The 14,795-nt window shown below is 39.6% G+C and overlaps 1 protein-coding gene across 9 annotated transcripts in view; it reads right to left on the bottom strand.

The window, feature by feature from the left end:
* Positions 1-14,795, bottom strand: part of RBMS3 (RNA binding motif single stranded interacting protein 3) — a gene marked incomplete at its 3' end in the record, with an annotated part of 1,264,947 nt that overhangs the window by 236,705 nt on the left and 1,013,447 nt on the right. For all 9 annotated transcript variants that reach the window (XM_080673189.1, XM_080673187.1, XM_080673188.1 and 6 more), the window contains one exon: positions 12,225-12,382. In XM_080673189.1, coding sequence (XP_080529315.1) covers positions 12,225-12,382 — 158 coding nt within the window. The remainder of the gene's footprint in view (positions 1-12,224; positions 12,383-14,795) is intronic.

Genomic DNA, 14,795 nt, shown 5'->3' with positions numbered 1-14,795 from the left:
ATTAGGTTCTTACAAGGCTCTAATCATTGTATAAAGCTTAAGGGTTTTCTGTTAGGTCTGATGTTTAAATATAAACACACATTAAAGGCCCCGCTTGACATTCTCTCTTGTCTCAGTGCCTAGGAACCTGGCTTCTGTCATTCAAAATGCATCACAGAATTGTGATTTTTTTTTTAAAACATTTTTTTCCCAACAGCTATGAAGAGGAGCTAATTTCACAGCCAATACAATTCCCACAGGCAGATGACATCGGATGTGAGCCTGATCCAATATTAGTAAAATGTTCTGGGTCAGACTTGACGTGCAGAGGTCAAGAAGTGTTCTGCAAAACCATTTGCAGCCCACCTATCTCAAGCCCAATAGAGGACTTCTCCGTGTCTGACCTTAAACCAATAAGCATGATCAACCATGTATTTAAAACAAACCCGCCCTGTCATTTTATTATGCTTAATTAGAGGTTTTCATCATTGCGAAATTTTTGTGGTTTTGCAATCCCAGGCTCTGTACAAATGATAGGCAACTCAGAAACATCCCACACTGCAAGCCAGTCGTCCCTCATTTCGGGTAATATTTACGCCAAGGGTCAACATTAAAAGCTTTTTAAAAGTACTACAATGTGCGCTCCTTACGTTTGGAAAACAATTTATGTCATTTACTCCTTAATCCACCATAATGGAAGGAATAGCCGGGAGTCCCAGGAACAAAGATGAGAGGATGACTTGAGTTTTCTTCTTAGTTTTTGCAATTTGTTTTCTTCCGGCCAGATCCCGGACATGCGTACAAGGGTCATACATGTCACATAGTGACACAGAGTGGCCTCCCTGCTGTCTCCCTTTGCAGAAACCTCGACAATGGGTAGTCTTGCTCAGCATTACAATACATCCTCTTAGGAAACAGAGGTGTGGACAATATTTGACTAATGGAAACCCACTCCCGAGTTTGGGAATCTTACACATTCAAAACCAGAAAGAGCCTCAGATAACTTCAACAGTATACAGGTGAAGAAACTAACGCCAGGAGACAGTGGATGACCCTGGAATAGAACATGCGTCTCTTGACTTTCAATTCAGGTGGCTTCTGTGAAAGAGACGGAGCTCCCCGATGGTCTCCTGATTTCCAATATTCATCTTCTTTAATCTGTTCTGATGCTGGATGGATGCCGCTAGCTCTATTCCACTACAGGTGCTACTGACTAGAGCAGGTGTTCTAAAAAATGGAGATACACCGATATGGCACTTCACCTCTCTGGTATTCATTCCCAAAGTATGCACATAATATGGATCCTATCATGAAAAAAAAAATCAGACAAACCCAGATCTGGACTCATTCTGCAGAAAACCTGGTTAGTACTACTCGGGAAAAATTAGGAAACTGTCTGAGAACAGCAGACTGGTGAGACATAGCAACTAACTGGAAAATGGTACCTTAGACTGGATCCTGGAACAGAAAGAGGATGTCAATGAAAAAAATGGGTCAAATCGAAATAAACCTGCATTTCACCAGCTGGTGTAATTCAGTGGTTGAGCATCGACCTTTGAACCAGGAGGTAGGTCATGGTTCGATTCCTGGTCAGGGCACATGCCCAGGTTGCAGCAGTTAATAGCAATATACCAATGTCAGTTTCTTATTTTGATAAATACTGCATGGTAATGCAGAGTGTTAATAACAAGTGAAACTGGGTGTGCGGTATATGAGAACTCTGTATTATCTTTGTAACTTTCTGTAAAACCAAACTTATTCCAAAAGAAAAAGCTTATTTAATAACGCCTGTACATTAAAATTATCAGGAAACTTTTTAAAAATAGTAATGTCCGGGCCCCAACTCAGGAGATGCTGACTTAATTGGCTTGGCACGAAGTCTAGGGACATATTTTTCAAAGCTATCCAGGTGATTTCAGAGTGCAGCCGGGGTTAAAAACCACTACACTGGAGTTCTATGTCAAGTGTCCCAAACTGGAAATGGTGGGCCAAATCCAGCCTTCTGGGATGTTTTCTTTGGACTGCAAAGAGTTTTTGGAAAATTTGAAATACTTGTCAAAATTTTAAATTGGGAGACTTCACATAAAAAAATTGAATTTCTGATTCCTCTTAAAAATGAGACGATTTGACCCATTTTTTTTTTGTATGGCAAGTATGGTGTAATAAAAATCAATTTGGTTTTTTGCCTAGTCCCTGCCACAGAACTGTTAAATCCCTTGGAATTTCCTGAGTAATAGGAATGTTTTTTTGTTATTCACAATAAGCCCCTTTTGACCATATCTGAGTTTATGTTAATGAAATGACTCAAACTGGGACCCCTAGAAAGATTCAGGATGAGGCCAGTCACCAGAAAGGCCAAGTGATCAGAAGGTTGCAGCTTTCAACTCCACCCCCCAACCTCTGGAGAGACTGGAGAGGAGCTGGAGATTGATCTCTACCAACTATGGCCAACAATTTAATCAATGAAACCTCCATAAGAAACCCTGAAGGACAGGTTTCAGGAGCTTCTGGATTGGTTAACACACTGATGTTCTGGGACGGTGGTGTGCCTAGAAAGGGCAGGGAAGCGCTTAGGCATCCCCATGCCTCCCTTGCCCTGTGCATCTCTTTTGGCTGTTCCTGAGTTGTACCCTTTATAATGTACCGGTATACATACATAAAGTGTTTTGGTGAGTTCTCTTGTTTGCTCCAGTGAATTATCAAATCTGAGGGGATCATGGGAAGCCCTGAATTGATAGTTGGCCTGGTAGAAGTGTGGATAGCCCAGGGACAGTTTTGTGAGACGAAGCCCTTAAACCTGTGGAGTCCGATGAGAACTCTGGGTAGAGTCAGAACTGAATTGAATTGTTGGACTCCCAGTTATTGCCAGAGAATTGGGAGAATTGTTGTGGGAAAATGACACATATTTGGTATCAGAAGAAAAAGACATCACAGCCGAGAGCTGAGCAGTTGTTTCCTTCACAGAGAGCCACTCTGCCATCATTCCTACCAACCTGTACCAAGTGTCAATCCCAAGGCAAGAAGCAGATGCTAGCTATTGCTGACCTTGCACTATTCTGGTTTTTTGTGTGTTTTTCATGATGGAGTCAAGAGGGGGGAAAAAAAGTTAGCTTATCCACGTGTACTTGTATTTTTCATTTACCTCTTCTCATATGTCTTCTCTGCTCTGTTCTATGCCCCAAAGAAGTAAGCTTTCTATGGATGGCATCATCTTGGCTCCCTTATCTGATGGCATTTCATTGGGTTCAGCCACTGGGGACTGAGGGAAAGTAGAGAGACGTATGACCAGCTCTTTCTCATTCTCTCTCCGTTTTGGCACTTGTCTCTCTGGCAGGAGCTGCATCCCTCTCTGTCTACCGCTCATCCAGGCGGCCCCTGCTCCAAAGCGGGGTCTCACTGGCTCTGGGGACACTCCTCCTCTTGCCTTCAGCTCTCATGGTGGTACAGGCTTCCTCCTGCTGCTCATCTCCGAGTGTCTTAGTATTCCTTTGACAGTTCCCTTAACGCTGCCCACGCTTTCGTAAATACTCCTTTACTCGAGTCTCTTCAGTTGAACCATTTGGGGCAAAATTCTGTTTCCAGCCCACAATCTGATGGCTACATCATAAAACGATCAATAATTATGCTGTGTATTTCAAGAAAAATGTAAGGGAAGAAAAGTTTTCTTACACTCAATAAAGGAACCACTTCTCTCTCTAGCTTAGTCTACTGCCTGCCTGCAATTAACATCCTTACCTAGATACATCAGAAGCTAAATTTCTCTTTTAACCATAAGTTCACGCTTTCAAAAAGAATTTGGGTACGGAAATAGGAGAAAATTAAATCTGAAAAATTAAAGCTGAGATAAGGAAAAGAAATCAATGAGAAAGCCTGCCATTAGAGGCACTGGAATGCACCATCACTTTTAATCAGTCTCTTTGAGCTGCAATCATATTCCAGTCCTAGATATTGTTAGAGATTACATCTCTTTTCTTTCCTCTATGATCTAACAACTTTGCCTTTCTTCTGCTGCCCAAATATGTGAACTTGGCCTCACCATGGATCTTCTGTTCCCTTTTTCCTTTGCCAAAGATGCTCTCTTCACTCCCCGACCCCACCAAGAGACTCTCCTGGCTGGTTCCTCTTTATCATTTGCATCTTAGTTTAAATGCTCTCTCCTGCAATGGCGGGGGTGGGGGGGCTCTCTTCTGTCCCTGACCTCAGCCTCTGATTCTGCCACATTCTCCACTTGCACCCCTATGTTTCATTCTGTTTTCATGAATCTTTAATTATTTGATTTTAGTATTTGTCGGATTGCATGCTTTTTGTCTCCTCGATTCAGTACAATATCCACCTATGAAAGCAGATATTTATCTTTTGTGTACACCTCTGAATTACTGCATCTAGAATAATTACTGGCATATTAGCAGTGCTCAACACATATGTATCAGATGAACTGAATGAATATAAATGAATGACTATGTCTTATATATCAGGAAAGGAGGCTCAGAGAGATTAAGTAACTGGTGCTAGAACACAGATAGGAGGTGCAGAATTAAGATGAAAGCTCAGTCGTTTCCGACCCATAAACCTGTGTTCATAACCACACAGAAAATAGATGGGTTGGTCCAAATCACGGAAAACTGAGAATGTAGGAAAGATACTAAATAAAGAGACTGACACTATTAGTCCACATGATATGTCCAAGTTTCTCCTCTTTATTGGCTGGAAGCAGACAGGCAGCCTACCCCAAAGACACACAGCCCAAGAGTCCCCGTCATGGTTTGTGCTTAGAGCAGGGAGAGCAAAGAGATCTTAGTGGTCCGGAGCACACTGAATGGCCACCACTTCCAATCTAGAGGCAACGAAGTTCTCCCACTTCCGTTTCTCATGGGTAAATCATATTCAGAGCTCCTCTCCCATTCTACCCAGGCAGGTCATTTCAATTTTGTAATTACAAACAGTAACATATTAGTATGTTTTTCTTCCCTCTTTAAAGATACCCACTGGGCCAAACTGGCAAGGGCTACCAGCCGTGGGCAAACTACGGCCCGCGGGCCGGATCCGGCTGTTCTATCCGGTTCTCTTGCTCTCCCCTCCGCTCCTTTACTTTGAATTTATATTAGTTCACACAAACACTCCATCCATGCTTTTGTTCCGGCCCTCCGGTCCAGTTTAAGAACCCATTGTGGCCCTCGAGTCAAAAAGTTTGCCCACCCCTGGGACAGTCATTTTAAAGGCGCACATATCGCCCAATAAAACAGTTTTAGCAATCTGCTTTATCATTTTTAAAATGCCTATATTTTCATTATATTTATTCTGAACCAGAGTTCTCATTATATCTCACCAGGTGAGAAAAGATAGGGAGCAAGCAGATCAGGCAATAAATGGCAAATCAATTACGTTTTAATGATATTCAGAGTTATAAGAATACAATTTTTTAATCCTCTATTTATATTGAATTTTAATAATCTGGCTGATATATGTCTGCCTGTAACCATGACTGATTTTTTTTTGTGTGTGTGTGTGTGTGTGTGTGTTTTGTTTTGTTTTTCTTTGTGAAAAGAAGAATTGAAATTATTTGGAAAACTTGCTCATTTGGTTAAGAGAATTGAGACACAGGGCTTCCTCTGTGTTAAAAGTCATTCAAACAAAACTCCATGAGAATCAAATTAAAAGCACTGGAGATGGGCGGGAAATACTACAAATACAAAGGTCTCTGTGCTCAGCAGTCTCTCACGCTCTTTAGCTCACCAGGGGACAGTAAATGCATTTCTTAAAGAGGGTCTATGTTCCCAGATGTTGAAGCTGGACTGTGAGTGCTTACCCCCCACCCCTTCTCTGCTTTGGGTCATGCTTTACCAGCCTCTCATAATACTTTTTCAATGTGATTTTTGTTAGACAAACGGTCTCATGTTTCTGGGAATGGGAAATGGATAACACGAACACACAGTCCCGTCCCTCCAGGCCAGGACTGATTTATGCTCTGATCCACACCCTCTAAGGCAAGGTAGTCTGTGGGCACCCACTAGCCTTGCAATAATGGGTCTGTCTGACTATCAGCATTCCCACCATAACTTCTGTTTTTAGAGGTTTATGACTTGGCTATAAAATGCTGCCTGGAGGGGGGTGGGTCGTACAGAATTGGTTTAAGTTACAATAGAGTTAAAAACATAAAAAATAAAATAAAATGTCTGTGAAGTCAGACACTATCTAGTGCTTCTGGAACTTTGGAAAGCCTGTGATTGTGCTGTCTGTGCACCCTACTGGCATTCACATTAGTGCTTTGAAGTTCGTGTTTTAAATATAAAATGAAGATTCTACTACCTTTACTTTGAAGAAGATGGTTATCAAAGAAGATTAATGTACAGCTTTAGGGTAAGATAATAATGTGGGGTTTTCTCTCTAGTCAAAACAATTTGAGGATCTCTTATACACGAATCAAGAACCACATCTGGTGGAGAGAAGTGACCAGTGGTAATATTCAAACTGAAGCCTGATGAAGAAATGATTCAGGCTTCATGAATTGAGGTGGTAAAAAATTCAAGAGTTACGTACAATTCACTACCACAATTATAGGCTAGCTGTTCTCCCAATCATTCTTTTAATAAGGCTGGTGGCGCTGCGAACTTTTAGAGGAAGAAATAATTTGTGAACCAAGAATAGTTGGGATGATGCTACTGTTGATTTCTCTAATGTCTCAAAATTGGGTTATCCTGAAATGCTACCTCCCTGCATATTGCTTTAGTAAAAAAACAAACAAACCCACAAAGAACTTAAAGCGATTTCATTGGTTCATTATCAAAAATTTAGGGGGGAGCAATTATGCATCAGACTCCATTCTAGGTTCTAGGAAAGATACTAAGAAATATAAGGCTTGGCCTCTACCCTAGAGGAACAGGAAGAGAGATGGCTTCATGATGAGAATACTTTGAGAAAGTGGGACAGTGTGATAGGGGCATCAACAGGAAGCCGCTCCATCTGGAAAAATCTCTAAGAATGGGGTCCAGCACTCTGAGTTTCTAGAGAGCCTCCTGATGATTCTGAGAACCTATGCCCTTAGGCTCTCACGTTTTAGAGAGCATCAGAGACACCTGAAGTGCTTGTTAAAACCCACCGCTGCACCCCACCTACCCCTCCCTCATTGCTGATTCAGTATGAGGTGGGGCTCAAACATTTGCATTTCTACAATTTCCCAGGGAGTGCTGCTGTCCTAGAAACGACACTTTGAGAACCATTGTCCCTGGGCATCCATTGCATGTAATCTATTAACTTCTCTGACTAGCTACAGCTGTGTACTATCCTTGGAAGAATTCAGAAAATAGTGACTCAAAGTATTTCTGTTTTGTGGTTCAGAAAGTGAGCTCCTGATAAGAAAGGCTGAGGAGGAAAAAGACAGTATTTTAAAAGCCGGAAATGTGTGCAAGAGTTGTGTATGATCAAGTTAGTTAAAGCAGTAGCTGCAATTGTTTGAGAAAATGCAGAGCACATATTATGTGAGGAAGTAGGAATCTGGGCAGGTCTATTTATATATGCAATAGCCAAAATTCTTTTCTCATTCCATCAAATTGGTAAATCACATGGGATCCTGCTTCTTGAAATTTCAAGTCTAAGATAATGGAGAATGAAATACTTATTTTGTTTCAGTTTCCTGGCTTCTTACAAGAGAGGCAAGTGAGATTTTCTTGAGATTTCTTAGACATGAGAAATCATTGGCTTGCTTTGAACCTAATATTTCCTTTACAATCCACATGCCACTTCCTGAAACTGGAAAACGCACGAGTTAGAGTACAGAGACCTAAGTTTCAGTATTGAAATGTGACCAATAATTCATATTTAGATCTCAAAGTTTTAAAAATTGCTTGGGGTTTAGTCATTCAAAACCTTCATAGAAAAGTAATTATGCAATCTACCATTCACCCATCTATCCATCCAACAATAAAAAAGAAAATTTGACTTCAGTAAATGTACAACCCAGTGAGTGAAGAAATAAAATAGTGAATTCATTTATGATTGTGATACATTTATTAGACAACAACAACACACAACTTTGATAAGAACTATAACAAGAGAACCTAACTTTGTCTGTAGGCTAGAGCTGGAAATCAGTGAAGTTTTCTTTAAAGAAAAGACATTTAAGCCTGTATTTGATGGATGAGTAGGCAGAAACTAGAGGAAGAGTCACATATAATAGTGGAGAAGGGCAGCTTACGTCTAGGGAGGGAGGCAGGAAAACAGGCTAGGGAGATAAGCCATGTCAGAAATAATGATGTCAGGGATAATGATGTCGGAGGTCTGAATCCAGTTACTCAGACCATATGGAAAGGAAGTCAGCAGGCCTCTGACATGATCAGATTTGCATTTTTAGACAATCTCTCTGGTGGCATCTACTGGTATATGCAAAATGCACTGAAGGACTGAGAGGATACATTCAGAGAAGATAAAATAATAACTTAAAATTCCCATCCTTATTCAGTTTCTGAAAGAGAAAAATTTTTTTTTACAAATTTTACCATTTCATGACAACACATACCGTGATTATAATTTTACCCTTACAGTGAGCATCACTTGGTTCTGCACATAAGGAAAATATTCTTCATTTTAAGCAGACTCAACATGTGCCGAGAAGATACAGATGAGAGAAATGAACAGCCCCATCTTTATGTTATGAGCTAAATTGTGTCCCATGCTCAAATTCCCATGATGAAATCCTCACCCTTTACAGGATGTGGCTGTATTTAGAGACAGGGCCTTTAAAAGCGTCCTTAAATTAGTATGAGGTCAGATGGGTGGGTCCTAACCCAATCTCTACTTAAGAGGAGATTAGGACTCAAACAAAAGGGAAGGCCAGATGAAGACACAGGGAGAAGAAGGCCAACTATAAAACAAGGAGGGGAAACCAGGCCTGCTGACATCATTATCTTGGATGTCTAGCCTCTAGAATTGTGAGAAAATATATTTATTTTGTCTAAGCCACCCGGTCTGTTTGTATTTTGTTCTGGCAGCCTTAACAAACGAATACACTGAATGCCAAAAATAATCCTTTGTTAAAAAAAAAAAATCACCATAGATATTCTTAGAAAATATGTTGCTGATTTAAAAGATGTTCATTTCTCAGCAGGATTACAAATGAAGGAGAAATTAATTTTCTAAATAGAGTTTTTTGGGGTGCGAGAGGTGGGGGTGAACCAAAGGAATGTGCTTGCTGTGTGAAGCGTAACAGTGATTCCAGTGAACTCCCACACTGGTCAGACTTCCAACTGCAGGTTGTGCACTACCCAAGAATGACTACATTGGCAAAGCAGAGCTAATCACACCACTTCGGCGTTGACCATGAAAACCAACAGTTAACAGTGTTCTGAAAACTGATATGTTTCATGCATACATTCAAGTCTGGGAGACTTTCCTCATTTTGCCCAATTCTCTTCAAAATCATCAAACATGTACCTTGCATATATCTACTGGTCTACTATGTGTAGAACACTGTGAGGAATATAAAGAATTTAAAGGCATGGTCCATGACCTCTGGGAAGTCAAGACAGAAATCAACTAACATTTATATTACAATTTGCTATCTTTCTTTTTAAAAAATGTTTATTGATTTCGGAGAGAAGGGGTAGGGAGAGAAAGATAGAAACATCGATGACGAGAGAGAATCATCGATTGGCTGCCTCGTGCATGCCCACATTGGGGATTGAGCCTGCAACCCGGGCATGCACCCCGACCTGGAATCAAACCGTGACCTCCTAGTTCATAGGTTGATCAACCACTGAGCCATGCCAGCCAGGCGGCTGCTATCTTTCTTTAAAAAAAAAATTAAAATATATATATATATATTATTGACAGTATTACAAATGCCCCCCATTTTGTCCATCTCTACCCAGCCCCCATCCCACCCCAGGCCTTCACCACACTATTGTATGTGTCCATGAGCTATGCATATAAGTATATATATTCTTTGATTAATCTCTTCCTATCCCTGCACAGTCCTCCCTCCTGAGATCTGTCAGTCTGTTCCATGCATCCATGCCTCTGGATGTATTTTGTTTGTCAGTTTATTTAGTTCATTAGATTCCACATGTATGTAGATCATGTGATATTTGTCCATACTACCCAAAGCAATCTATAAATTCAATGCAATCCCTATTAAAATACCAATGGCATATTTCACAGATTTAGAACAAATATTCTAAAAATGTATATGGAACCAAAAAAGGACCCTGAATAGTCTCGGCAATATTGAGAAAGATGAACAAAGTTGGAGGGATCATAATACCAGATAACAAACTATACTACAAGATCATTATAATCAAAACTGCCTGCTATTGGCATCAGAAAGGCACACAGACCAATGGAAAGAACAGTTAACTCATAAATTAACCCGTACCATTATGGTCAATTAATATTCGATAAAGGAGGCAAGAGCATACAACGGAATAGAGATAGTCTCTTCAATAAATGGTGCTTGGAAAACTGGACAGGTTCGTGCAAATAAATGAAACTAGACCACCAACTTACACCATACACAAAAATAAAATCAAGTGGATAAAATACTTAAATATAACTTGCAAAATCATAAAACTCCTAGAAGAAACCTAGGCAGTAAAATCTCAGATATCTCACAGAGCAGTGTTTTCACCAATGCATCTCCTAGGACAAGAGAAACAAAGGAAAAAATAAACAAATGGGACTTCATCAAACTAAAAAGCTTCTGCACAGCAAAGGAAACCATCAGCAAAATGAAAAGGGAACGCACTGCCTGGCCAGTGTGGGTCAGTGGTTGAGCACTGACCCATGAACTGAGAGGTCACATGCCTAGATTGCAGACTAGATCCCCAGCAGGGGTTGTATAGGAGGCAGCCAATCGATGATTACCTGTCATCATTGATGTTTCTATCTCTCTCTTTCTCCCTTCCTCTCTCTGAAGTCAATTAAAACATAATACAAAAAGAAAAAGAAATGGGAACCCACTGTATGGGAGACCATATTTGCCAATGATACATCTGATAAGGGATTAATTTCCAAAATATAAAAAGAACTCAAATAATTCAACACTAGGAACAGAAACCATTCAATTAAAAAATAGACAAAGGACTTGAATAGACATTACCAATAAATATATGAAAAAATGTTCAGCATCACTAATCATCAGAGAGATGCCAACAAGGGTGGGGGGACATTAACTGAGGAACTTATATGCATATAGTCACAACCCATGGACACAGACAATAGTGTGAAGGTGTGGGGTGTCAATGGAAAAAAATGGGACATCTGTAATACTTTCAACAATAAAGATAAATCAATCTATCAATCAATCAATCAACCTCCTACCATGTGCTGTCTTTCAAAGTGGGTTAAGAGGAGTTGATTTGGAATGGTTTGCCAAGTGATGACAGGGTTCATCATGGTGGACACTCCTGTCCACAATGGACTGACTTTCAGATGACACTAACATCCACCCATTCATCCATGTGAAGCCAGCTGGAGACATGCACACACCAAGCCATGGAGACACAGCTTTTCCTTTTCTTGTGTGTGGTTGAACAGTTTCTTTTTCTATGTGGTTTCTTTAGCTTTGTTTTTCATGAAAGCACAGCAGGTACAACCATTTTAATTTTGTTCCTGGCTAAGACCCTCCTTTAGAAACATTCCCTTAAAGTTAAGTAAAAACTAGTCTTCCTTTTATGACAATGAAAAAAGTGCAATCTGCTTTTTCTTTTTTTCTGTTGTGTAAAACATCAGAAAACACACAGCCAGGGCCTCTGAAGTGCAAATGCCCTCTGGACCTCCTCTTACAGTTTTGTGTTCCTTGGGACTTCCCAACAAGTCCTGTTTCTCTGTATCTTTCTTCTCTTCTTTTCTTCTGCGGACTGAGAAATGCTATCATCTCATTCTTTGGAAATCAATGCAAAACCATCTGGATGCTTCGTTCACCACATGGCTCTTTAGCTTTGGGGTACTGGGCATTTATTATCCCTAACAGAAATTGGCAGCATCTGATTTTGTTGATCTATAGCCATAGAGATGATTGGGAACTCAGTATGCATATCATTATGACTCCAGACACATATAAACATTCGATGTACATATTTTAGAAAGCACAACCTATTGATAATTACATTGGGATTCTCTGTCTTGAAGCAAAAATACATAGAATAAATTTGATAAACTGCTACTATTGCTTTGGGCCCTAGTGCTAGAAAGGCCCTGGAATTAAAGAGGAAATGATGACGAAAGATAAATAATATACAAAGCAAGTGTTTTACCTGGCAAAGCCAACGCCTCGGCTGACTCCGTTAGCATCTCTTAGTATTCTTGTAGAAATGACATGTCCAAAGGGTTTCAACATATTCTCAAGTTCCTGCTCATCCATGGAAATGGGGAGATTTGAGATGTATAGGTTTGTTGGGTCTTGCTCTTGTTGCTAAAGAAAGGAAAGAAACAAATGCAGTAAGTTCTGAATATTGAGAAAATTACAGCACAAATGGATAAACTTTTGATTAAACTGTAACTGGACTCTACTTCAGCATGGTCTTGAAATTTCTTTCACTAAGGGAATTTCTTTTCTTCACTGAATTCCCTTCTTGCCAGATGTTTCTTATAGAAACAATGTTATCAATGAAAAGCAAACTTTCTGCCCAGCCTTCCTTAGAAAAAACTAATGAACTTTTATTGCAATTGAACTAAGGTAAATAAGTAAATTCTTTTTTATTACTACTATTACTTTTACTGTTACCACTCTAATTACCATCACTTCTAGTTGCATTTACCAAGTGCTAATAACATGCTAGGCATTGTTTTAAACTCTTAAATGCATTATTTCATTCAATATTCTCAATATAGCCCTAGCTGGTTTGGCTCAGTGGATAGAGTGTCTGCCTGTGGACTGAAAGGTCTCAGGTTCCATTCTGGTTAAGGGCACATGCCCGGATTGCAGGCTCGATCCCCAGTAGGGGGCATGCAGGAGGCAGCCAATCAATGATTCTCATCCTTGAGGTTTCTCTCTCTCTCCCTTCCTCTCTGAAGTCAAAATATATTTTTAAAAATTCTCAATATATATAATTGTTACTATTTTAAAAATATATTTTCATTGATTTCAGAGAAGAAGGGAGGGAGGGAGAGGGAGGGGGGAGAGAGAGAGAGAGAGAAACATCAACGATGAGAAAGAATCATTGATTGGCTGCCTCATGCATGCCCCACACTGGGGATTGAGCCCACAACTCTGGCCTGTGGCCCTGAAGGGGAATCAAATCGTGACCTCCTTGTTCATAGGTTGATGCCCAACCACTGGGCAATACCAGCCAGGCAACTGTTAGTATTTTACAAAACTGATCCCTACCTTGTCCAGGCAAGTGTTAGTATGACAAAACTGATCCCTACCTTGTCCAAGTTACGCAGCTAGTAAGTATCAAAGCCAGGGCTGAAATCTGGGGGTATCACTAAAGTTCTTGAGCTTCCCTGTCCTGCTATACTGCCTTGTACCAGACCAATGAGGAAAAATGCATAGTCACAGAATAGCACCATCAGCTTCAGCATCAATGCAGGACTTGCCAGAAGTGCAAAATCCCAGGCCCCACCCAGAACTACTAAATCAGAAACTTGAGGGTGAGCCAAGTAGTCTGCGTTTTGAGAAGTCTTTCAGGTGATTATGATGACTGCTCAAGTTTGGGAATCGCTGCCCTAGACCATCCGTGAATATTTATATGCAAATGAATTGTGATGCCTATCATTTTCAAATCCAGCAACAATAGTGCTTAAGTCAGTTTTGCTTAATAGAATGGGAAACCAAACAACAGCTAGGATTATTTCTATGTACATGAATGTTCTCTTTCACATCACGAATTAATAAACTGGAACTTAGTTGTATGTATGACTCAAAATAACCTGACATAATTAATTATTAACATTAAAATACATCAATTATATCATTGAACCATTATATTTTAACTAAAACAACAACCATAACTTCAAGAATAAGTGAGATTAAATGGGAAAAGAGAAATCCTGTAGTCTATAGGAAATGACATTATGTAACAGTAAAATATGTTTTGTAAAGACTTGGTATCATATGTTGCAGAAAATTTGGTATTGTATAAAATTTGACGTTTTATGCACAATGAAAAAACACAATACACAAGATTCCAAATATTATTTAAGATCAAGTAACAATTCTGGTATGAAACTAAAGTCCACTATTTTTAAAACAGCTTTAAATATTTAGATAGGCCATAATATATTTAGTTAGCTTTAAGATTAATAAGATCTACTATTAGGTTCATTTTTTATTTTGATTTATTTATTTAAAAAAATATTTTTATTGATTTCAGAGAAGAAGGGAGAGAGAGAGAGAGAGAGAGAGAGAGAAACATCAATGATGAGAGAGAATCATGGATTGACTGCCTCTTGCACGTCCCCTAAGAGGGATCAGGCCCACAACCCAGGCATGTGTCCTAACTGTGAGCCTACTTCATAAGTCAACAACTAAACCACACTGGCGGATCATAGGTTCATTTTTAAACATAGGTTAGTTTTCAAATATTTATTTATCACCACAGAAAATAGTAAAAATAAACATATAATCAATCAGAAAAAGACAGTACAACTTTAGTATTTAGCAATAGTGTAACTCTCTCTCCCTCTATGCACGCGCGCGCGCACACACACACACACACACACAAAGTGGTATGATCATAGAAAGAAAACAGAGATAATATTATCCATCTCTCCTTTCCTAAACTATAACGCCATGGTTTGTTTTTTGTGGGTTGTTGTTTTTTTGCTGGGATGGTGAAAAAAAAAAAGCAAAGAAAAAGTGGTGTTTTAGCCCTAACCTGTTT

This window comes from Plecotus auritus (genome assembly GCF_963455305.1).
Source record: "Plecotus auritus genome assembly, chromosome: 6".
In the NCBI taxonomy this organism is placed as follows: Eukaryota; Metazoa; Chordata; class Mammalia; order Chiroptera; family Vespertilionidae; genus Plecotus; species Plecotus auritus.
Note: the sequence above shows the minus strand (reverse complement) of the source record. Positions and strands in the feature narration are given on the sequence as shown.